Source organism: Caloenas nicobarica, chromosome 15, assembly GCF_036013445.1.
Source record: "Caloenas nicobarica isolate bCalNic1 chromosome 15, bCalNic1.hap1, whole genome shotgun sequence".
Classification (NCBI taxonomy): domain Eukaryota; kingdom Metazoa; phylum Chordata; class Aves; order Columbiformes; family Columbidae; genus Caloenas; species Caloenas nicobarica.
In genome coordinates this window covers 15,545,616-15,571,511 of record NC_088259.1, presented here as the reverse complement: position 1 = coordinate 15,571,511, position 25,896 = coordinate 15,545,616, and the positions used below count along the sequence as shown (strand labels likewise).

The 25,896-nt window shown below is 43.2% G+C and overlaps 1 protein-coding gene across 1 annotated transcript in view; it reads right to left on the bottom strand.

Annotated features, from left to right (window-relative positions):
• ATP9A (ATPase phospholipid transporting 9A (putative)) overlaps positions 1–25,689 on the bottom strand; it is a 60,421-nt gene extending 34,732 nt beyond the window's left edge. The window contains exons 1-9 of the mRNA XM_065645500.1: positions 25,468–25,689; positions 15,984–16,128; positions 15,560–15,673; positions 12,652–12,760; positions 5,869–5,927; positions 4,906–4,957; positions 4,248–4,342; positions 2,958–3,038; positions 1,945–2,020 (exon numbers count right to left, since the gene is read on the bottom strand). Of these exons, the coding sequence (XP_065501572.1) occupies positions 1,945–2,020; positions 2,958–3,038; positions 4,248–4,342; positions 4,906–4,957; positions 5,869–5,927; positions 12,652–12,760; positions 15,560–15,673; positions 15,984–16,128; positions 25,468–25,535 (799 nt within the window). The 5' untranslated portion in view covers positions 25,536–25,689. The remainder of the gene's footprint in view (positions 1–1,944; positions 2,021–2,957; positions 3,039–4,247; positions 4,343–4,905; positions 4,958–5,868; positions 5,928–12,651; positions 12,761–15,559; positions 15,674–15,983; positions 16,129–25,467) is intronic.
• Positions 25,690–25,896: the final 207 nt, after the last annotated feature.

The following is a 25,896-nucleotide window of genomic DNA, read 5'->3' as shown; positions in this document are numbered from 1 at the left end:
AAATACATTGTCACTTTATACCCTGCTATGCCCCTACTACCATTAACGATCAAAGTTTTAACAAGCTGCAAGTGAATTATTTTTAAATAAGACTGATTCAAAAGAGGTGTTTTCTAAAAATATGCTGGGAAACATTCCTTTAAAAACACAACAAAACCAACCAAACAAAAGCAACAAATCAACTGGAGCCAGATGGCAGATGGTGGTAAGATCATCACAATTCAAATCAGCAGACGGCACAGCTACTCCAAATCGACTGCGAACAGTCAGAGTCAGACTCATTCCTACTGCAGCAGATGGAGAAAGCCACATAGCTCTGCTTCGCCTTACGAGCAAAGGCTGCCCCAGTGAGATGGCATCACCACAACTTGACAGCTTTCACTTACAGAAGAAAAATAATATCCCCATTTTTTTTTCCTGTCAGAAATAACCCACCACGTGCTATTTATTGCCATAGGAGAAAGAAAAAAAATCAGTATTATTATTGATCAAGTCAGTCAAAATGAGGGGGAAAACCTGCCAGGACTAGAGAATGGCTTGAAGGCACACTGGTACATATAAAAACAACATTTCCAGTTGTTTTACGGCCATTCAAAACAGACTCAACTGCATAAACCATTTGAAATGACGAAAATATTTGCAAACGTTATTCCTATTAAGTGAACTCAAAGATGTCTCCCTACAAATAACTTTGTTCATACTCAGCAGGGCGGACTGGATGCAAACAGTAAGTTCGTTTGGGCAGAGTTCGTTACGCGCCTTCACTGTAACACCCCCCGTCAGGCTCAGCCACGGCAGCGCGAGATCTGCAGCGGTTCAAGAGCTGGTACCAATTGAAGCTTCGGTACAAGAGGTAAGAAAGCTCCCCTGGGAAAGGGTGCTGCAGGGAAAGTAGCCATGCAGGTCAGAATCACAAGAAAAACAGCGTTCCATTTCTCCATCTGTTTTGTTCCAAAGTGGGATGAGCTGAGACTCATGCATAAGCAGCCTGGTGGGTATTTGAAGCTGTCAGGCTGATGATTTCTGTCTACACTCAGAGGGGAGGAAGGTAGTTACCTACTGCATGACAATTACTAATCTATAAACATAATTTACTTTATTCAATTGTATTTGGATGACTGGTTTTTTTACAATCCCTTGGTCACAGCACTGCGACACCACTGTAATACATTTCAAGAAAGAGTCTGAGCAGGATCAAATAGAAACATAAAGGAATAAATTTTTTTCAATTTTCTGCTTTGAAAAGAGCAAACAAATCAAAATATTTTCAGTGCTTCAGAAAAAATCTTTTGAAGTTCATGTTCCTTCCCATTATTATTAATTCCACATACACTTATGTACTGCACTGTGAAGTCTCTCCATTCAACAACTTTAATTCCAGAAGAGAATTTCACCCTTCTCCAGCTACCACCCTGCAAACTGTGTAAGCATGCTGGGCAAGAGAGGAACAAGGCTTTAATTTGACAAGCCTCTACAAGAGGGCATTGATTAATCTCAGGCCTTGAGAGCTTATCAATTCTCTATAAACCGAACTCTGTCAAAGAATTTATTTTTTTCCTTTTTGAAAGTATGTAAAATGAGCTCAATGGAAGCACTTACCTGGAAATCTTTCATCTTAAGCTTCTGTTACCAGAATCTATTTGACACCGTTTCTGTTACAGATTAGGATGTCAAAGCAGAGAGCAATTAAGTGCTATTCTGGTCCTAGATCCTAAAGAAGTGCCCAAAGGCCACTCCAATTCTTTCTCATCTAGGAATGTCCAAGAGGCAATTAGACATCAGCTCAGCTCCCCAGAGGTGTTAGGACAAGTGGGAAACCTCATTAAAACTGCTAATTTCTCCAACTGACAGAGATTATTATTCCATTACAAAAAGACCTTTAAAAATTGTTAACATATTCCCTTAAAAAAGAAAAAAGAAAAATCACACATGCCTCCATCTTACCTGATGCAATCACTGTGCTGGCCCATAAGGTGTTTTCTATGCTTAAACTTTCATTCACTGGAGGGTCACTGTCCTCCTACAACAGGATAAAACCAAACAAACATGTCAGTAATGTACAAGGCCAGTGGATGACAGAGTTAGAGAGAGGTGTTTGGAAAGGGACACTTCTAGAGATGAAGGATTTTCACACACCCAGGTAAATCTCTGGTTGGGTTAAGAACATGAGCGCTTCGTTGCAGTGGAGCAGAAGGGTTGGGGAAAAAAAAAAAAATCTATTAGAATACCTCTGCCTGCTGAAGTCCCCCAGGAATCATAAATGAGAAAGGGATTTGTCAGCAGCTCTCCAGGGACTATAGGAAAACGTTTCCTCACTTGGCTCATGTGGATTAATAGCATTTCTCCTGCTACTGTAAGATCTCACTGAGAACCTGTTTGGACTGCTCAGTGATGCCTGGAAAATTGTCTGATATGCAGCAGAAAACAGCTACAAGAAAGTGCAATTCCTCTAAGGCACCAAAAGATTAATTCTATACAATTGTACCTTTGCATGAGAAAGTAAAGTCTGTGCTGAGTTTATACAAGAACTGCCTCCCTGAGCCACTCAAACTCCTATTCTGTGCCAGCGCTATTAGACCAGATTAAACTTTGCCACATAAAGACAAAAGGGCAAAACCTATAACTAAATTACCAGCGAACAACTTCTAAAAAGTTGTAACCGTCTCCTATTTGCTACAAAACCATTTGTCCTCTGTAAACTGCTCAAGGGTATTAGATGAATCTCTCAAAATTTTCATAATCCCACTGAGAAAAAAAAACCCAACAACTTTTGCCCCAACCAGGCAAAGCATCTTCCCAGTAAGTCAAAATATATAACTATTTTTTTAAAATTATGATATTTCACAGTGGCTCTGAGATGCTGCTCTCTGAAATAGCGGGCAAATATAACTGAGTTCACATAGGTTGCACAGCAAACACTACATATGTTATTTCAAGCATATATCAGCAAGACTCACCCTTGTGAAGGTCCCAACAAAATTATGTATATCAATATTGGGTTCTTCTGCGTACACATAGGATCGGATTTGCAGTAGATCCTATAAAACAGATATGTTTTGGCAGAAAGTTAGACAACCACATTTTAATAATTTACAAATATTTCTACCAAAAAACTTTGAGCAAGGTTTACTTATCAAGTTAAGATAATTGCTAAATTATATGACTTACTGGAGACCAACTGTCTAAGAGAAAATGCAATTGTACCGGCTTCACCGAAGAGTATTTCTTGAAGTGATACCTGAGAGACTCCTGGGAGTGACTTGGACATCGGTGCCCCATAAAAGATATTTCAGCCTGAATAATCAAGACAGCCTAAGACACTTCTTACTTTGTAGCAAAGAAAGTTTGGACTAGTCTTCCAAAGCAAGGAACTCAATATTTTGCTCAAGATGCCAGTGCCACTAGGGACAGGTACGCCAGTTCTGCACAGTGTTTTCACTGCTGGCTCCTACGCATGCACAAACTTTTCACTCCAGGAAGAAAATGCCTTGCTTTAAAGCCTCTGTATAAAATAAACTTCTTGCACTTTTTACAGAGAGTACATCAATAAAATAGCTACTCGGGTTCCCCCGTCTTTTTCTTGTTTTCTTTATAAAACAAACAAACAACAGAAACATGAGCTACTTTAGCTAGAGATTCTGGAAAAAAACCCAGTATGTTTGTTGGAGGTTATATGCGTATTTCAGATCATACAGTGGAGCTTCCATGGTGATACTCCTCCTTCATAAAGGCAAGCAATGAAAACTGAACTGCCTCTGAAGCCATTTCATGAAAATGCTTGAATCGTGCCTCTGAACACACTGCAGTGCAAGGAATGAAAGGGAACATTTGAGAAGTGCCACCAACAAGTATCCTGCAACAAGAGCTACCCTGCACTAAGATACTGCAGTGGTCCCTGGAGAGGAAACAGCAACCAGGAGCATCCTACCAGCAGCCACCTCCCGCTGCAGGGGCATCCTCTGTCTGCCAACCCCGCCGGCTCCTGCACAGCTTTGTGGTGACAGCCGTGCGGCACAGACCTGCGTCACCTTACCCGAAATCTTGCCTGGAGCTCAGGAAGAGCTGGTTTACCCCTATAATCGTTGTTGCCAAAGCCAACCTGTAGCATGCACTGAGCACTGTGCAGAGCAACGCTGCATTAACCTGTTTGTCAAAACAGCCCATTAACTGAAGCACCTGAATGTTTTTCAGGTAGAACAGATAACTCGTGTCTACCAAGGAGAATATTTTGTACGAAGGCAGCTTACAGAAGCAGTTGGCAGTCTCTGAGTACAGGTAACAGGCAGCCGCAGTTTCCAGTCTGTCTCACCATCCAGCTGGTCAGTGCGAAGGAAACAAGACCCTGTGGATTTCCAACACCAGTCAGTGCCCTTTCCTTGGGTACACCTATAGTTCATGACACAGCTCCATATCTAGGGCACCCTTCTTTCTTTGGAAACAGTATCTCATTTAAAGTAACATTTCTCAATAATGTAAGAGTCAAAAGAACTATATTCTTGCATCACACATTCATTTCCTTCCTCTAGTCCCAAATACAGTGAGACTCTGCACAGTAACTTTAAGACATTTGAAATGTTCTCATTAGTCTTTATGTTTTCTAATACTTCTGATTAAACATTTCCTTATCTTACACTTAACGAAACAAACCTGAAGGGCAAGTAAAATGATTTACATCTACAAAACAAACTTGTGCAGCAAGATTCATTTATCCTGAATTCACCCACCTACATTCTTTGATTAGCAGAATATAACACCCCGAGAAGTGGCAGTCCATAAAAGCATTTGAATTCTATCACTCTAAAATTTTACTATTATCTATTTCTTTCACATTTCCAAAAGATAATTTTCTCTAAACAACCAGTGAAAGGTTAATGGCTATTTTGACAATTGGTTCCAGATGTTTACCATTCTTCTCCGACGTCCTCAGGAAGATCATGTCAGCAGGGACCCGCTGGTTCTGTTAGGAGAAGAAAGGCCATTATTGTGCATACACCCCTGCACGCGTGTGCAGCCGCCTTCCACAGCCCCACCGAGACCAGCAAAGGGGCTATGGAGGAGAAAGGGGATTTCTTTGTCAATCTGAAGCTTGGTATTCATTTTGCTTTGAATCTTAAACTGGCTTCCCTGCAGAATTCCAAGTGCAAGAATAATAACTGGTGCCAGCTCCCACTGACCAGATCAACCAACGGATAGGTTTACAAAAGAGCTAGTGAGTAACTCTAGAAGTAGGAAGAAATTTTAAACTAATGCTGGTTTCCTTTCAAGGAGTCCCATGCTAGAAGAAAGCATGTATCTGGAGTCTACAGCTACCATTTTTCTTTTTTTTTTTTTGGGTACTGAATATTTTCAGACTAATAGTTTTAGAGGACATAGCTGCTTGCACAGAGACTGTATGAAAATTAAAAAAAAAAAAAAAAAAAAAAAAATCGGTGGGTAAAAAATACACACAAACTTGTATAAAGGGGGAAATATACCTGTACATACCAGTGCCAGCAAACAGATCACTGTCTCTCAATACTTGTGTTGTTTACACCCAAAGCAACATTTGGATGTTGCATTTCTATCAGGTATTTAACCTGTGTCCAACCATCAGAGATAGGACCAGGGAGGCTTTTAATCTTACTATAGTACAACTGCAAAAATTAAGTTATAGGTGCATTTCTACAGATTTGCTCCCTTTTGTAAAGCTGATGATGCTATCTTGGTCAGGTGGGGGAACCATGAAAAGTGATTAAATATTGTAACTAGTGTTCAACACTTGACATTCTGAGCCTATTGTAAAACAAATGTGACTTCAAAAATATATCATTTTCTATGGTCTTGCAAAAAAAAGTACTTCACACAGAAGAGATACACGTAAAAGCTAACCTTTTCAACAATGATGAGGTCGCCTACTTGTATATTGGAGCTCTTCACCTTCACAGTCCCTGCAAAGGAAAGATATCGGTGCATCAGAACAGCAGCGAGACAGGGTCTGTGGGTGCTGTGCGATGCTCCTTACCTCCCTCCCACTTCGTTGTTCTGGGGAAAACGGGTAACGTTTCTGTCACAAGAATTAGTCAGTGCTGCCCTGTAAAGACCCTCCAAGCCCACTGGTCCCACTGGGTAACACAGTGGTTCTGGATCCGTGAAAAGGGCTGACAGCCTCTCGTCTGACAGCTCCAGACCTCAGCCCTGGCTGCAGAAACCCACTGGTCAGTCCCTGGCAATAGCTCTGAAACAAGCCCTTGAACTATTTTTTTTTTTTTTTCCCCACACAGTTTTACCCAGGAGTTTGAAAATACTTTTGGCATCAGGCAGACAACAGAGCAAGAACAGGAAAATTACCATCTGTTGACTCCTCTTCCCTAGGCGGCTGAAAATTTAACGCTCAACTCTCACGCCGAGACCTGGGATCCATAAGTAAAATGGGCCCATGTTAAAAACCAGGCTCATTTCTTTCTGTGCCGCAGCTCTTGTCTCTGGCCCAGCTCTACCAGCTCTGCTTTGCCTCTCAGCAGACAGAGCCTGACCAAGCCCTGCAGATTGTGAGTCCTACAGAAAACGCATAAATATTTATTTCTTTACAGCTGTCAAACATTTCCCAGTTGCTTTAAAACAGGGGATTAATTTAACAATTGGCTAGTAATTTCAAATCATTAGCCAGCTCTAGATTTGGCTTCTCAGACTCACTAGTGATTTATAATCAGTTAATTTGAACCCTGCCTCTATGTGTCTGTCTGTTATTTTTCAACAAAAGCCTCTTTAATCTGCCGTGATTTGAGTTGAAGTGGGGGAGGCACGTGGAGCTCCCCCCAGCACAGACAACACTCCTACTGTACCTCGAAATTCATGGGCTAACTGGCCAGATAGCAGCTCCGGGGGAAATGAGAAGGGGGAAGGGAGCGGGAATAGAAATTAGCACAAAGCACAAAGGTCACTAGGATTTTACTACTGGCAGTCCCTTCATTAGCATCCTTCTCAGGATATGCTTCAGTGTTTCTGCTCCAAATTAACAATGAAAGCCATTCTGGGCTCCCGGCAGCCTGCTGCTTTGGTGACACACTGTGTGCTTAACAACATGCTTCATCACTGCTGCTAATAAATGCAGACTTCCTTACATGCCGTAATTATACCTACAAATTATAAGCAGTCATGGCCCATTTCACAAATATCTCATAGGTCTTCCGTGGATTCTGGGTTTTGACTTGCAACATTTTTAGGGTGTTCTTTTTTTTTTTAAAAAAAAAAAAAAGGGGTAAACAAAACAAATGCTGGGCAAAAGACATCTCTGCCGGGGCAGGAAGCATACCGGGGATTAAGAGTCCATTACGCAGAGGCTTGAAAAGAAAAGCCGCACTCCAAGAGCATCCAAAAAAGCATCCCTGGCAGCCTTCTGTATGGGCTATACAAAGTTAGGTACTATGACACTAAAAGGGTCTGACAGATAACATCTCTTCCTCCCCTTTTAATACGGTTATTCACAAAACAACAAAAAGTGCTTTTGAATATTCTCCTGTGTAAAGGAGGAAAAGAAAAAACCCTGCGTGCTCTCCCCACACAGGGATAGCGATTCTGCAGCCGCTGTGCAAAAAAGCTCCTGGAAGAAGAGGCGGATATGTTTAACCATATTTTATGTCTTTCTCTTAAAGATCACAAGGATTTATTTGGTGACTATCAGTATAGGAAGCACTACCTGCAAGGTTCAAGAATGAAAACTTATTTCTCTAGTGCTTTCCTTAATGATGTAAATTCACACTGCACACTGGAAAAGAAAAATTAATGCCTGGACAAAGCTACAATGTGATGATTTCCTACCATTATGCACATAAAAGGCTTTTTGGATCATTATTCAGAAAACAATATCTGCTTTTAAATTTCTTTCAATACAAGAAAAAAATCAACGCAGCTGGAGCAGATTTGTCTTGTTCAATAACCCTCCCAGCCCCAGCTGTTTTAAGGTACAAGAAAGAGAGGACCTTTCTAACCAATACACATTTTTATAACTCCTGTATAAATGAGGTGCCCTTTTTAGGTAGCAAAGCTAATTCTGCGTTTCCAGCCGCACTCCTGGCCTCTCACGGATGACATCTCTGCAGTATGTACCATATGTCCTGCTAAGAAGGCGCGGGACCAGATGTTTCCTTTGACTCAGGACTCCCATAAAGAAACTTACTTGAATTAGTTTTATTTTGATCTTGGGAATTTTGTAATTCCTTTTTCTTTCTGCGGGGAAACTACCTCCTAAGCATTAGATGTTTTCTCACGCATGTTTAAGAACTAATAAGCTAACAACACAACTGCTTCATTTACCAATATTGGTGTACTGTTAAAGTATTTTTGTACTAATAAATTACTGCTTCTAGAAGTGCTTTCTCTAAATACACATAAGTTTATTTAGCATTTACTATGCTTCCAGTTCATATTTTCTGAAGTTAATCAGAACGAAAGTCAGTGATTAGCACAATTTTATAAAGCAACTAGTCTTGATATCTTATTTTTTAAAAAATTCTTAATATTTGATTGATACTTGTTTCATTCTTTGCTGTATCCTGATTTTAATTTTTTTTAAAGATCAAAAAGTAAACAAAATGCAGTTTGTTCCCACTTCAGCTATGGCCTTTGGAATTACCACCAAATCTGATGGATGTACCATAAAACAGATTACTTAGAGTATCAAATATATTAGCCGGAAGAGATGCCTTTTTCTACCACGTGAGCACTTACGTCAAGATTTCACAACAGATCTGCAGAGTTCATTAAGGCGCTGATCAAAACACTTAATTTGGAATTAAAGCTGAAGCCAGACATTTATTAAAACAAGTGAAATGCATCAAAAAAAAAAAAACCCAAACGACTTGTTTGGATGTGCTGCACCAAACTTGCTACTTTTGCAGCCTTATGCTATATAAACTGTGGAGAAGGACTCAGAGGGTTTGGGAAAATATTGTTTTTATATGGCTGGTAAATGCCAATGATCTGTATCTTAAGCAGCACCCCTCAGTAGGAGGTCTCTTCCCATTCCATTCTGTGAAGTTTCTCTCTATTATGTAGTGTTACTGGGGAGGGCGGCTGCGAGAGAAGAAAAACAAACCAAGAATTTGCAAGCACAGTTCTAGCTTTCTATCAAGCAGAAAGTCAGCACACAGACTTCTGAACACAAGGAGGCTTGTAGGTTTATGAATAGGGGATTGAAATTTGATTATTTTTTATTACAATCCAAACAACTGTCCTTTAAATAGAGAGCTTTCTATTAAAAAAAAATGCCTTCCAGAAGTCTTCTGGTTTCATCGGTTTGGAACATAAATGGATCATGTCGGTAGAAAGAGAAAAGAAGTTCAGGCTAGAGGGGTTTTTTTATGTTATGTAAAACAAAGGAACATACAATCTACACTACTGTCTACTCTGCCTCATGCTGCCCTCCAAAAAGATTAGTCCCTGGGATTCAGCAACCATATTCAAAATAAAATGTGATCCGAAGAGGATTCTCCCTTTTTCTCTACAAAACAAGTAGCTTAGCGAATCTTAAATAGCTTTACGCAAGAACAGTGCATGGAAAAAAAAGCTTCACGTACAGCAGCAAAGCTGCAACTTGGAATGACCCCCCTGGGCTGGGGGCCAGGCTGGAGCTGGAGAGCTGTGCCCAGGCCAGGCAGCGCAGGGGGCACGGGGATCCCAAACGGGAAAGCCCTTAAACCTCTGCTTACTTCTGTTCCTACGCAGAACTTCCTCTAGGCGTGTGCTTGAGTCTCCCTGACTTCATTCAGACCTGAGAATGTATTTACATCCGTGGGGTTGGGCTGAGGAGGCCAAGGTTGGAGATGGGAAAAACTATTCTGCAGCCACCTTAGCAGTGGCTTAGCACAAATACTCTGGGGAAATCAAAACAGCTTGGAGAAAGCTCCAGCGCTCCATTAGGTCCATTATAGCCAATCTTCAAGAACAGCAGTGCTCAGTGTTGAGCCTCACCTAATCCCCCCTCCCCCAAAACACTGGCATTAGAGGCAAAACTATTAAAAAAATTGCACAGGAACTCTTCAGAGGGCTTTTGTGCACCAGTACCCTTCCGCACTGCCCATTTCCAATACAGGGCTGTGCCAATATCCTGAAGCATGAACTGGTGCTATTCAATTAAAAAACAAAACCAAAAACCAGCCTGTAAACCGTCCAAGGCAAGTCCCACCTGGAGTTTTGTCAGCTACACTGAAAATTAATGGTTAAGATCAGCTGTTCTCAGCTGATTTTGATATTTGCTGCTGCTTACTTCTAAGCTGATGAAGGGCTTCGTTGAAAGCTTGTCTACTTTTTCTAACTGTACTAATAGATACAGAAACCCAAACCCAGCAATCTTCCATCCCCCATCTATAGTGGCCTCACAAGGTACTTTCCTGCTCCCAAGTGATTCTCAGAGGTGCTAAGGTTTTAATCAATGGAAAAGTATAATAGATGTGAAAAGCTCGAGTACTGAGATTTGGAGAGAGACAGAAAATGACTTTTCTCCCCAAACCACAAGACAACCATAAATCATTTTCTGTGTTTTTCCTACTCCAAACTATACTGCTAGAGAGTCTCATTCCTGTTTCTGCGCCAAATTCATGTTAAATAAAGTGGCTTAAGATTTTCTTTCACAAAATTAGAAAAGTTAAAGGACTGGGGGGAGGGAAGTCATTCATGGGAAACGTAATAGCAATATGAAAAGAACTAAAGGAGAGGTCAGGCCCCTTATAGATCACTGAATAGAATCCAGAAAGCAACTCTTTTATATCTTTAAACAGATGTAGTACACCCCTCTTGGATGAGGCTTTTGTTGGTTGCCAAGCATTTTAAGCGTTGTAGTAAGAACACGTTATTAAAAGGGGATTTAATATTCAGAAACTCAAACTCCCTAGTTCAGAGGTGCTTCATAATTCTCGGTAAATATATACAGCCCTAAGCAATTATGTTTAAAAAGCAGCCTTATTCTTAAAAGTATAAGTGTTGAAAGCAGCATATTTTTTACTACACCTAGATCACTGCATCTTAATTCAGGGGTATAAACTTTTATAACAAAGAAACTGGAACTGAAAAAAAAGAAGTTGCTTAAACTCAGTTCCCTTTTTAAAAGCAAAACCTGGCCTCACTGCCATTGTAATGGTATTAGGAGTAACTCCACAGTGAGGCAGCATTTGATTCTTCAAACAAGAATTCAAATGTCTTTGTTAGGTACGCCACAGCTGTAAACAACGGCCAGCGCCAGGGATCAGACACAGCTGAGCTGCAGCCTGGGCTCATTTACAAACGGGGTCTCCAAACTCCTCACAGTTGAAGGAGCTAAAAATGATGTACACAAAAAAAATCACAGGAGAAGATATCGCCCATGTTGGGGAACTAGAGTCACTGCAAACAGAAACACACAAAAGGCGTGATAACATATCACACAGTCGCTTTCAGCAAAGGACTTCCATGATCTAAGTCCCTCTTACAGCCCACAAAAAACCATGAAACTCAACCAGTATTGCACGTTCAATAAGTAGTGGAACACATCGGTACTTCAAACAAGTCACCTTAAATTTAATACATGCACTCGCAAGCTCCTTCAGTACACAGAGCACTTGTACTAACTCCGGTTTGTGGTACCTGTGCTGGAAGGGTCCCCAGCCCGAGACACACAGCTCACCTTCACCTCGCTGGTTGAATCTACCTCTGCAGAACCATCTTCTGACAACTTCACAGACCTAGGTTTAATTCTTCTATAAAAGCGCTTTTGCAAATTACCTGCCTACGTGGATCCTCCTCCCTGTTTTAAGTACACATTTGTTGTTTCCATTAAAGAGTTTAAATTGGTTGCTTATAGGAATCCTTCTTACATCCATCTCTCTTACTGACAGGGTGAACAAGCAAAACACACATGCAGGGGGAAGACACATGCACCATGACCAAAACTGGAAGAAAAACAAACAAAAACCCTAGACAACATATCACATTTACTACAGTTCCATTCTTGTTTTCTTCCTGCTATGCTGTTTGCTGTATTTGCCTCTCCCTTCCTTCATCCATGCAGCATTACAGAGACCTCCTCTCACATCAGAGCTTTGCAGGAAGAAAAACACATTTCCCTTCTGGAAACATCCACCTCCACAACCTAGAGCAACTCAGATCCAGTTTCATTTTCTTTGGTGACTCCAATCGACCAAGAAGGGACAATAACTGGGAAAGAAGCTATGGCCTATGCTGGGGCTTAGGAGCAACGAGGGTTTAAAAACATCACATCAGTTGCCTGGAAGTTAACCCCTGCCTGGTGGTGGCTGCAGTGAACCCCCAGCACACCACACAGGCTCCCACGCGTGACAACGCACTGACCGCCCGCTCCCCACACCTCAGGTCGCCGAGATGATGCTCTGAAGTTATTTGAGGCAACTAACCTCCTCCCACCTCCTCCTGCATTAGCCGTGCATCTCCCTGGGAAACCCTCAGCGCAGCCCAGCATCCAGCGCAGCCCAGGGAGGAGCCGTCCACCAGAAAGCCCCCCGGACCCCCGAGGCCTCGGCAGCGTGGCCACGTGCCTGCGAGCCCATAACCCCCTCCCCGCTCCTTGAACTCTGCTTCCCCGACTGTCAGCAGCCCGTGATTGAGTTGCAACCCCGGCGCTGCTGCGGCCGTGCCGGGATGCGGCGTTGGAGCCGCCGAGCCGACCTCTCGCTGTGAGCTTGCTGTAGATCTGCGAGTTCACTTCCTTGTCGCGCATGTAACATCTGATCTCCTCCGCGGCCTCTCGGATGACGGTAACGGCAAGCACAAACCCCTAAAAAGGAGCATGGTGGGGGGAAACAGAATGGATGAAAAGGTCAGAAAAAATCACATCTGCCCCTAATCAGAGCAATATTTATCAGTATCAATGCCAACAATCTGCATTTCTGTATTCTGTCTTCTCTCACTAAATCATTATAGTGATATTACGTGCTGCTGTCCAGAACTCCCAACAGCAAACCGACAACAGACTCGTTGCTTAAAAAAAATACAGTTGTTTCTCAGCTTTATCATGATGCTCTGTTAGTACCCTCAAAAGAAATATTTTTGAAGTTTATCTGAAGAATGCAAATAACATATTTCATCTCACTTCACAGGTGAGTAACCAAGACTGAGAGGGGTTACACACAAATCAAGTGTAAGAAAGGATCCCTCAAATCTCAGCACTCCCTTCACCACAGAGCCAAAGTCAGCTCGCTTAATCTGAAAGATTTTTTTATTATGGAAATCTATATAAAAATTTTATATAGCCCCCTTTTTATATATACATATATAGAGATACGCTTACGTAATGTGTATTCATGTGTATGTATACACACAGCCTACACAAATAAGCACTCTAAACATATTAATGTGAACTACTCATAGTATAATTACACATTTGTCTGATTAGGGTTTCAGTGCTGCTTTTCTGTGGATACGAGCCATTATTTCTTTTCCTCTTGTCATGAGGAAAAGGCCCACATCACATCCTTCACTATATAAAAAATAATTAAATTAATGCAAAACAATGTCGTATGTTTCTTCAGTATTTAAAAATGCAGACACATGAAGAGACACAAGGATGGGGTTTTTAAAAATTTTCTGTATTCAATCCTATATTTACAAACATTGAAAGTAACAAGCTATTAACACTATATTTTCAGAGAAGTGTTTCACCCCCACGTGTTTGGGACCACAATCATCTGTTTTGCACCACCATGGAAGATCTCTCATTTTCATAACTAACAGAATGAACATTTCTATGTACAAGTTGCATTTGTATGTTTAGCTAGAAATTCCTTTCTGCTTTTCAAAACAAAATTTAAAAAAGCATCAGTTATTTTCAACTTATGTTTCGGCTGTTTGAAGAGTCTTCAAATAATTGCCCCAAATATTCCCACATGTGCTAACTCACTGTGTCATCTCGTATGTCATTCCATCTGCACCACTCGTATTAGCCACCAGTAATGAACAAAGACCTTTCCTGCTTTCTGGCAGCTCATAGGCCAAATTCTAATTGCTCACCTGGCACAGACAAGTCACAACTGCCTACACAAAACCCAGAAAGAGAGCTCCTCTGTGCGCATGTATACTTCATTTATACGACAGGATCTTATGAAACTAGCATTAGGTTCATACAGGAGAGGCAACACAGCACATGCTGAAGAGAGAATTCAGTGAGATCCAGGCTTTAATATAAACAGAATTTCAGCAGCGATGTCCCAAAGCTGCCCCTTCACTTCTTTCTGGATTTTGCCAGGGATTTCACAGTACTGCAATTCTAAAAGGCAGGAAAATTTTCCTTTGCTCTTCCTCAGCTCTCTCAATAGAGTCACATATTTTTACCACCACCATTTCTCAAATCAGTGCACAAGTATTGTCTTAGAAAGAGCCCTGTGCGCTTTTAAAAATCAGTTTTCCATTAGTTTTGTGTAATTTCTTTAAAGTAAAAAGTATGCCTATCCTTGGAGATTTTCAAAACTCCAGTAGATGAGTTAAACCAACCTAAGTTTAAAGACAGCACTGCTTTGATCGGTTGGACCAGATGTCACTCTGAACCAAAATTATTCTACAACGCTATGAGCTGAAATGCAGCAAAGAAGTTATTCACATAGAGAAATAATAGTTTTACCGCAGTAAAAGAAAAATATACAGGTACCTATATTTATGCATTCAAGCGGTTGTAACTGGCTCATGCACTACATTTTAGAGATTTAAGAAGCCCATTCTATGGCTTCTTAGGCTTCTAAGCCTCCTTCTGTCCTTTGACACCACTGGAGTTTCTGCTTCAAAACTGATTATTATAAATTTCCTTCGATTGCAGGTGAAACACATGGCTATCAAAAGGGCAGATAGTTTACAGGAAGGAAAGAGTATCTGCACTCTGACCAAGTTTGAATATGTGCCTATATATTTATTTTTATATGTGAGAGTTTTGTAGAGGGTGGCGGTTCTCGGCTTTTTAATTTGCTTTTTAGAATGTGGTTAACTACGAAGGAGCCTGCTGAGCTACCCCAAGCGCACAGGTCAAACTGTTTGGCAGGGGAATATAATTTGCCGTCATTTTGCATATGGCCGCTCCTTAAGGTCACTGTTGAAAGGTGTCCTTCGGTCCTTCACTGCAGTTGCCAGGCTGGTTCGGGCTCCTGCAAGCGCTGGCCCTTGTGTGACCAGCCCAGGAGGGTGCGAGGCCCCATGCAGACCCCTCATGTGCACACCCTACGTCCAGACGCAGCTGTGAACAACACACAACTTGCCAGGGAAATATATTTGCTCTGGTCTCCATTTGTTTTCTCACGTTTTTCACAAAGCCCCGCTGCTCCTGCAGTCACCACGGTCGGTGGCGGGAGCTCTGTGCCTGTAATGATGAACACGTTGGGGGCAGAGTCCTCTCACATCCCCATCAAACCTCTACAAAATGAAGCTTAAGGCCAGAGCAGGCATATATGCTACAACATGTATGGCTCACGCCTGAAGAAGTGAGCTAACAAAATGATTTAAGGTGCAAACTTAAACCCCACAGAAAAGGCAGCACAATAAATTTTGTCAAACACTGAAACTTTCTTGAATAAATAAACCTGAAATGACCTACCAGAGGAACCCAGTATGTGTAAAGTGCACCAAGCCTCATTTCAACAACAAATTGTGAGCAGGCCAAAAGCAAGAAATAAAGGTTGAAGAAGTATTTGAACTGGTTAAACAACACCTAAAAGAAAAAAAAGATGGAGATTAACAGAGTTCAGGAGTTATGCATATTGATCTAACCACCAGAAAGACTTTTGCAAGCTCCTCTAGTGTCTAAATGCTAACTTAGGGCGGTCTTAAAGTAGCCCTGGACACTCGGGACAGATCCATGTCTGGTTTGCTGCCGCCCTAAGGCACCTTTGCAGGAGGCCCACCAAACACAACCCAAACACTCATTATTTGCTCCAGGTTCTGCTCCTGCCTACTGTAAAACCACTGAAATTGGGGAAAGCACTGGGGCAAGATGATGAAAAGCGACTCTCCACACTTACCCCAGGGAGAAATGTAAAAAAGTTGTATTTCTGATTGTTGATCACATTGCGAGGGTATCTCTGGTCCCTCTTCTCTGGATGGCCAAGCCAAACAGTACGAGGCCTCGGGTCTCTCCTGCCACAGCATCTTAGGCACTCACAACACCTATAGAAGGAAAATTAATTCATTACAAGTTAATTTTTAATAAATTTCTTTGACTCACACACGCCCCAGACGCTCTCTGTCAGCCAGGCAGAAAAACCGAGCATCACTTCTTCATCTGTCACTCACCACCTCTCATCTCTCAATTATCCGCTATATTATGAGCATCTTAAAACCCAGAGCTTGACTTGCTACCAAAAAACAGACGTTCCTTCTGCTACGGCCTCTGCAGACCTGCCTCACAGTCCGCTGAGCTACGAGCAAAGGTCTCGTACTGCGTTGGAGCTGTTACTAAAACATCACACAACCACGAGCTCAGAGCCGGGCAGGCCTGCGGCAGCGCCAGGCACGTGTCTGCAGCAACGAGGGCTGGGGAGGCTCCTCGTTTTGCTTTCTAGAAACCGACGCATGGAGAAGTGTGACTTTCCTTCCACAGGCCGGAGCCCGCTCGTCTCCACCTGGAGGTGCCTCGTGCGGCCTTCGGCCTGGCTGCTCCCGCCGCGAAAACTCAGCTCTCACAGAAACTCCAGCCAATAAAACTGGGCACTGCTCAGTCTTATGAATCCTTACGACTCGAGGCAATGAATCAAACGCTGTCAGTTACTTCGTGGGAGATGCAAGGCTTATCAGCAACACCTCCTGTACCTTGAAAAAGCCTCTCTGTCCAAAATTGCAGCATTGTACCCTCCCAAACCCCAAAAGGGTTATTTTCCTGTTGTCACTGCTTCTTACTGAAAGCCAATCTCTTCCCAGTCCCCCTTGGTCCTTTAAAACCAGCCCTATTGAATTTCATTGACATTTAGGAAAGCCAGTGTCAGCTAGACTGATAACCAAAAGCTTCAGAGCTCTTACAAACGTCTTTCCAGAAACCACCACTAAGATCTGTTCTTAAGTCACGACATTCTGCCACAAAAGTTCCGTTAAGTATGTACCTAACTGAAAGAAATAACTATTTAAGGAAGTACACAAAGCATTCGGCTCTTAAACTCGCTGTCTTGTCAGAAGATACACACAGCATGATGAACCGAGTTAACAACTCACCACACAGAAGGTGGTTTCCCACAAAGATACAATTATTTTTTTTTTAATGTTTTATGCCCTGCTGGCTGCAAATAAACAGAAAGAAAAGTTATCAGTTAAGTCAGTTCCTTCAGTAGATAAGATGGGGGGGGGGGGAATCAGCTTTGCTTCCAGAACTAAAGCTGTCACCATGTGATTCAGTGCTCCATGGGCACGCACAGACATTAACTTCACAAGGCTGCCTTGCAAGATAATTTATCACAAGCTCTTAAAACTAGACAAAAAGATTTTTGCATAATCAAATTACTTTGACATTGTTACATTTCATTAAGAGTGGCAGATGAGCCCTGAAAAGGTGGATTTTTCTCTAGTCTGCGCTCAGGAACAACCAGAGCCGTAAGCATACAGGTGCCACCCAAACACAGGAGAGGTTTTCTCGCTCGGAGCAGCTTTCAGACCAAAATGCTGACAAGACAGCAGAGCACTACATAGCGCCCACGCATCCGTGCCGAAGGAACATGAAATCACAAGTTTTGGATGGTGCCAAATAGTCTCTTATCAGCTCCGTGCAAGTCAAACTCCCAGTTCCAAAACCAGAGTACTTTTAAGTCCTCCAGTTTCAATAACAATCCCGCTGCTTTCACCTGCACACATTTATCACTGCCCATGTAGAGGTCAGCTTAATCAAAGCTGCTGTAGTTGTCAACGCGGACTTGCAAACTGTTCATTTGCTGGAGAAAATTAGCAGAATGCAGGAAAATCTGACAGAAATAAACACTGTGGGTAATGCAAATAGTTCAAAACTCTGACAGCAATGCACACCTAGATCAAATTACTGGAATAAAGTGATTCTGCATTTGTAACATTTCTAAGACAGTGGACTTCCACCTTTGACTATTCCCTAGGTAGTACCATAAAACCATAATTAACATAAGTACTCTAAACATAACCCACTTCAAAAAGTTACACTTGCCTCTGAAACTATCAATTTTTGTCAAGTTTACATACTTTTTTCTTTGTTAGGAGAAACTAACCAGTAGATCTTTCTTCCTCACATGGTTGTGTATAATACACGTATCTGAAAGGCAGTTACCAACATGAGACAAACAGTAAAGTTGCTGTTAAGCACTCAAATTAATAAACTCTACTTCAGAAGTATTTGTTTATTTTATTAGCTTGATACCTTTGAATTGCAGTTTTCTTTTGTATTTGCAGATGAAGACCTAAGACAAATAGTCACTTTTATCCCAAATACATTTTAATGGGGAATAGTGAAAATGGTAGTATTGGGATTGCAATAGAAAAGAGATATGCTCTATGGAATTAAAAAAAAAAAAAAAAAAAAAAAAAGAAAGCGGTTTTCCTTCTTTCACAATGAAGAAAACCACACAAGATTAGCCTTGATTTCATGTTTTAATGACTCTGAATTCAGAATGACCTCTGTGATAAGACTACAAATAAGAGGCTTTGCCCAAGGGAGCAAACCTGGTGTCCACACACCCCGTTTCATCACAACATGTTTCCCAGTTACAGAGAGAGGCAGTTGGTCCTTGTAATTAGACATCTGAAACCAGTTACCTTTGTTTATTTTTAAGGCTGGGCCTGTTCTAGGGATTGTACTCAACAGCAAAAATACCTATACACATATATCATAATATTTACAATAGGATAAGGCTCATAGAGGTTATACTAGAATTTAATATCTTTTTAAATTGTGCTGGGAATTGTTTTTACAAAGTAAAATTCACCGATAGCTCCAAAGAACTTTCCAAAGATCTTCAAACTGATACCTAAATCTCCAAAGCAGACTTATAGATATTTTAATAAGTTCAATGACTTATCAGCATTTTTTCTTCATAAATACAGAAGAAAATGGCAAATGAACCCCACAAACTATTCAGAACTTTTCATCTTAAGAAGAGTATGCTCTGCCCAACTGTTTGCATACAATTATATTGCTTTTAGTCTTTTCCAAATTACTATGAATCCTTCAGTCTGTGAAAACCTAGCACTGCAAAATTGCTTACACTTGTGTGGTTCTAAATGAGGCAGCAGCCCCCGATATGACAGCACCTGCAAAGGCTGGGAAGTAGAAGGCAATTGCACAAAAGTGAAATTACCCAAAATTTAGCACATGTTCTGCAATCAAAGCCATGACCTCTCATAGCATTCCCATCAGAAAGATACTTGTTGCTGCGTATTACTATAAGGTTTGAGAATCAATCAAAAATAATGCAGTTCCATGTATAAGCAAGAAAGGCCACAGAAGAATCTGCTGTGTAAAAATAACAGTTTGGTGAAATTCCTGCCTGGCTGGAGCCATAGCAATTTCGCAACCCCCTGAATTACAGGAAAAGCAAACCAAAAACCTAATTAGACAAACAAAGGAAAAACTTCCTGCCTGGCAAGTTTTGAAGGTGATTATCAGTAGTATCAATGCTCAAGTAAAGAATATCCAGCATTTCTACCAAGTTTGCTACACAGCCTTTTAGCACGAGGTTTCTATGAAACTTAACGGAATTTGTAAAAAAAAAAAAAAAAATCCAAACAACGAACACAATACTACAACCAGCAACGACAGAGTCGCATGTTGCAAGACTTTAACTGGGAAGGTTTTATCAGCGCTCAGGAATCCCATTATGTCATCGTCTGAAATCCTGCCCCGGAACGTGCAGTGCTGAGCAAGGAACTCGCATATGGGTGGCTGAAAATCCCGAGAAATCAGCAAATGCTGATCTTTAGCCCATATACATTCAAAGATCCCCAACGAGTTTTCGTTACAAAGGCACCCAGTCAGCCCCAATGCTGGTATTTAACTCACCCGTTCTGTGACCTTGTTTTTCCCACAAACCACCCAGCAGCTGCCTGTGCTTTGCCGGGCAGGCACAGAGCAGATGCCACAGTCCAAGCCCTGGGCTAGTGGGAATGTTAAGTGGTGACGGTTATCTCTGCACACTAATTACGCAAGTGCCAGCCCACGGCTTCTTGAATTAAGTTAGAAAAGGAGCTTTTGGTAAGAACACAGACATTTCTCAAGCACAGAACCATGTGCTTATTCTTATAGGCAGATGTTTATCACCCCCCCTCCAAACATTCCATTGTCTTTTTTTTTTTTTTTTATTTCACCTTTTCAATAATGTCTTAAACTTCATTAAGGAAGACTACATGACTAAGCTCATAAGTTCTGCTTTAAAATCCTCTATATGACATCTGTGATCCTTACAAAGTGCTTTACACAAACAGGAGTGGCTGTAATGCCATATCATGTTTTAATAGACTAATGGCAGGTTTCATTGACGTACCCAGGGTCACGTGCAGACAGAACAGCTTCATTACCCGAACCCTTTCTGTCTGACACGGGCCAATGTTGCAATGTGATTAAATACCAACCTCCACAGCCGCTTTTATTATTGCAACAGCTTGTATTGGCACAACACGTGGTGCGACACCGGTGAAAGCCCAGAATGTGCCAGCACTGGACGGCTCATGCACACTCACAGGAGCCAAAGCAAAAGCCCTCCAAGCTGCCAAGGACTTGTACTGCGAGGAGAGACGGCCACGCTGAGGGTGCAAAGTCCTGGGCCATGGCCCTCAATAGCCGACTCGGAATGCCCACATTCTGGGTGACAAAACGCAACTTGTAATGAGAGCAAAAGGGAAAGAAGATGCAGGAAGATGGGTGGTGAACCTAACAAGGAACATTTCAGACAGTCTCCTTTTCCCTTTCTTCTCCTCTGGAAACTGAATAATCTTGACCTTGACCAAAAAAAAGAAAAAATTATGACAAATCCATGCAGTTGGCTACCAGAAACAAAGCACTCTGAGCACAAACAAGTGCACAAATGCATTTCCAGATTATCCTGGTGCTCATTAAATAAGTCCTTTTGACTGGGGCTATCAGCTTTTCCCAATTAACTTATTCCTCCCTTAAAAAATTTTACAGGTATTGCATAGTTCTGTGATCTACTGTTTCTTTGGATACCATCCTTGTTTTCGGGTATCAAGCTTGAAGACCTGGATGATGAGGGAAGGGGTTTCTCAGGCCATCACATTACTCCAAAGTTTTCTGCTCAGGGCAAGGTTGGCATCACTGGAGGCGGTTGGCTGTTTCTGGCAGGAGAGAACTATTGGCGTTATTAGGAATAACAAAATACTTTCCATCAGGAAATCAGAAGACTACATCCTTGAAAGGGAAAGATAGATTGTCTGGAAAAACAGCTGCAAGTTTACATTGCTGCTTAGAGATGCTGATAAAATTAGCATGCACTTTTCAGGAATGGGAACCACAAGGTTAAAGAAGCGTGAGCAGTTTTCTATAAAAGTTTAGGAATACACATTGCTAAACATTTCTCCTTCTCCATTTTGCAATTGAAGCATTAAAGAACAGTATTGCAATAGCCCCTGAAGAACAGCAAACTAGAAAGTCACTGTACAGCATGAACTTTTAAAACTTATTACCTTACAGAAAGAACATGAAAAATGTATGAAGACAGCCTATACGGGAAAGCTTATACAGCACTGTTATTCACATTCGAAATCATAACTTGGCAAATAATAATAATAATAATAAATGAACTCACAAATCCCCAAATAAAATCACAACCACTCAAAAACGTGACTGTGTCTAAAACTTTGAGTCCTATAAGTGATGTGGCCCTTGGTCTGCACAGGGGTCTACATGACTGGGGAGATGGTGAAGGGCACAAAGGTCTACTGTGTACTTCACTTGGGATGATATTTATTTACAAAAGCGCATTATTAGTGATGATGTAAGCAGCAGTAATATGACAGACTGACTGTCAGATGCCAGATGAACAGCCATTACCAAGAAGCAGTTTTTATTTACAAATGCAGCATGTTTCATGGAAAAGTATTTGAGAGAGAAAATGAAAAATGCTTTCATAAGCTTTCATAAGCATTTTTCATGTAAAACAAACCTAATGGAAAAAAAGTTTCACATTTGTCCAATACTGGGGTAGTATTTGTCAAATTAGTGCTGAAGTTAGTCAACATATTAAATCACTTCTACAAGCAGCATATTTCTCAGATGATGCTTCTGTGTTTCTCACAGGCTGTGCTGCTAAGTCCTTGGCACCTTTAATATACAAACCAACCTTCCACGTTTTCCTATTTTAAAAGCATATAAAGAATCTTCCGTTGATTAAAAAAACCCAAACAAAGCAAACAAACAAACAGAGCCACGCACAACCCCCTAGCCTTTTAATGCACCTCCACATGATTCAAACACTCCCATTTCATTTCAGACGGCAGCTGGGGTGGCTGGGGAAGGGGCCGGGAGCGCTGCTGTTCCCGCAGCCCACTCCTGCCCGCCCGAGCGCCCAGCAGCGCGCCTGCGGGAAAGCAGCCCCGCTCGGCACGCGCGGGCGGACGGAGGGCAGGAGCTCCCATCTCTCTCTGTTGACTTTGAAATGGAATCTGCCATTTTAAACAGAGCCAGGGTACCTACACACATACAATGGAATGGCCGAATGAAATGTTACTGTAAAGCTCCTCCTTCCCTGGCTCATTCCCCATTTTTCCCCCCCCACGTCTCTGGATCAAGGCCTTTCTACATTGCGGAGGCAGCGTGAGCACAGCAGTTTGCCAGTTTCAAAAAACGCCTTGCAGGATTGTGAACTGAGACCATAAGCTATATAGGGAAATCTTGTATCAGGCACCGAACATCCGGGGTGCTTCAGGAACTTGCAGCACCCTTCCCAACAGAGCTCAGCCCCCCCCATCCTGCTAGCAGTCCCGCTGCAGTTAACGCTGTCCCCCCCTCCTCATTGACATGCATCTCACCGTGTTTTTTTCAGAGTGCTGCAAAGCATTGGAAAGAATATGGCTGAATTGAAGGCATACAGCTACAGAATTTAGAACTTAGCCTTTGATTGCAGCAAGGAAGATCCACACTAAAGTTATGCTCAGGAACAGATAACCACTTCTCCCACCAGTTTATTAAACACATGGTTTCTCTTTGACACAGATCTCAGCTGTCTGTGTCATCATTCATCTCCGCAAGGCTACTGCATGAGTTCCTTCCTGGCTTCTCTTCAAAGTATGATCCAGGCTGAGGCTGTAACGAAAGCTTTGCTTGGATGACACCTGCCCTTTGCTGCCTAGATGCAAATTAGGCATTTCTCCTTTTTTTTTTTTGTTAGCATACACGAAGATTTCTGTGAACTCCTTCAGTTCACAAACAGAAATCTGTTTCCTGCTCCAGAACACCACACTGACAAAAATCTCTGCCGAGAACTCGCCCCACTGCTGGGGGGAAACCTCCACAGCAGAAGTTTCAGATAGGGCTATGCTAAGGTGAAGTCTTTCAAAACTTGCTTATCCCTGGCTTTTCACATGCATTAAGGAAGATGGCTTGGTCTTCATTATGGCTTAGGATTCTCAGGACTCCATCCTGGATGTGACACCAGGGACCCTCCCTGACTTGCTGGCTGATTTCTCCTTTGGTTTATAACATTGTTTTGGATTTGCTGGACTTTAATGCTTTGTTATCCACACTATCATTCCATCATATTACTAACATATCACAGGCTACTTATCATATATTGGGAGCTCTTGTTTTACTGATAAGTCACATCCCCAGAGTTACCGCACCAAACAAAAACCCCAAAGACAAGTTATTTAGACTGCTATAGAGAAAAATCCTAAGCAATCTTCCCTCGCAACTTCTTGCTGCCAAAATTTCTTGCTAACACTGGAAACATCATCTCTGTGACTGCTAATCAGGTAGAGTCCACAACCAGCAAACTGTAGCTTAGGTTAGATGAAGGCAATTTCTGCTAGACACTGCTAACCATATCGTAATACCCAAGAGGGTCTTCATGGAGATTAGAGAATTTTAGGAAAATAAATCATTCAAGAAGCTTTAAGAAATTTCTCAGGCATCTACCTCTGCCTGATCTCTTTCGATCCACGTGACCAAATTTAATGCCATGGTGGCTGCACCTTGTGGAACCTGCCCAGTGATGCATGTTACCCGGGCGCTGGGGAATTACTTGCTGCATCACACACACCTCCCAGTTTAGTATCAACTGGCATGGATATTGCTACAAACAATATTCATAATAAAGAGTAATACCAATAATGAATAAACTGTGTAGGTCAATTTCTGCTAGAAGAATACAATCAAAACTATCAACCAAAACCATAACAAACAATGAAAAAAAGTATCAATTTCCTCTTGTTTTAACAGTCAGGATTTCCTTTGATATTTTGGTTTATTTTGCTATATAACTCACCACATTAAAAAAACAAAACAAAACAAAACAAAAAACCCACCAAACAAACCCACAACAAATTATCCAGGGACAAAAGAAGCATCACAATAACTGACAGCCAGGTAACTTGGATACCCTGTAGACCCCACTATGTATAAACCAACCTGTCTGGATAATGGTGCAATTTCCTACCAAAATAGTATTAAAGGATTATCTTTCTTACTTAACTCCCCGCACAAGGATGGATATCAGGATAAATATATACATATATCTCCTTTAGGAACGCATCCCACACTCAGGATTTTGCAACATCCCTCGTTAAAGATACTGTATTGCTTTGACTGATACAGTTAAACCCAGCCCCCTGCATTTAGACAGAGACCTTTGTTACAGACCTACAAGCCCAAGGCTGTTCCTAAGCACAGGCCGAGCGCTCTCTCAAGCACCAGCCGGCAATTCTCCGGCCCCACGCCAAGCGCAACAGCGAGATGACAAACAGGACGCGGCGCAGGGCCGGTGCCAGGCGGCCGGTGCCACCCCCGCCCCTCGCCCGGGCCGGCCCGGCCGCTCCCGCTGCTCCGCACCCGCGGGCCGGGCTCGGCCGCCACCCGCCGCGCTCGCTGCTGCCCAGGCTTTGTCTGAAGGGCTCTAATGGAGAAGACGATGAGGATAAGGGCCGCCCAGGCTGATTTTTCCCCACGCAAGGGGCTACCAGCCGGCAGCTGACGGCTGGCCCCGCTCTCCCCCAGCCGCAACGCAGCACCGCCCGGCAGGGTCCTGCCCTCCGCCCGGGCGTGCCACGGCAATGGCGTCAGGAACAACCTGTCAGCGCCTGCCCGCCTGCCTCCCGCTGCTCATCCTCCTCCTCCTCCTGCCGCGCTCGGACCGCGGCCGCGCAGCCTACGGCGACGCGGCTGCCGCCCGGCCCGAGCATCCTGCAAAGGCACTCGGGCGGGGACCACCACCGCCGCCCCGAGACGAAGGCACCGGGGGTCGCGCCGCCCGCCCGCCCCCCCCCCCCATAACACAGGCAGCGGCCGGGCGAGGAGCGGGGCCCCGAGCCCACGGGCCCGGCGGAGCAGCTCACCCGCTGCGGTGCTTGCTGTCCATCCGCTTCTTCTGCCGGACCGGCTGCAGCGGGATGTTGTCGGTCATGGCCGCGGCTGCCGGGGCGGAGCGGGGCGGGATGCGCTTCCCAGCAGCGCCTCGGCTCGGCCCGGCCCGCCACCGTCTGGCGGCGCCGAGGGGGCCGGGCTGGGCTCTGCCGGGCCGGGCTCTGCCGGGCTGGGCTGGGCTGGGCTCTGCCGGGCCGGGCTCCCAGCACGCAGGTGCCGCGCCCGCTCCTCCCGCCCCGGTGCGCTCCGCTCCGCCCCCCGGCCCGCTCCGCATCGCTCTGCTCCGCCTGTCCTCCCGGGGCGCCCGGCCCGGTTCGGCCCCGCTGCTGCATCCCCGCCGTCCGGCACCTGCTCTGCCTTAATCCCGCACCTGGGGCGCCGGGCCGAGTCCTGCCGGGTTG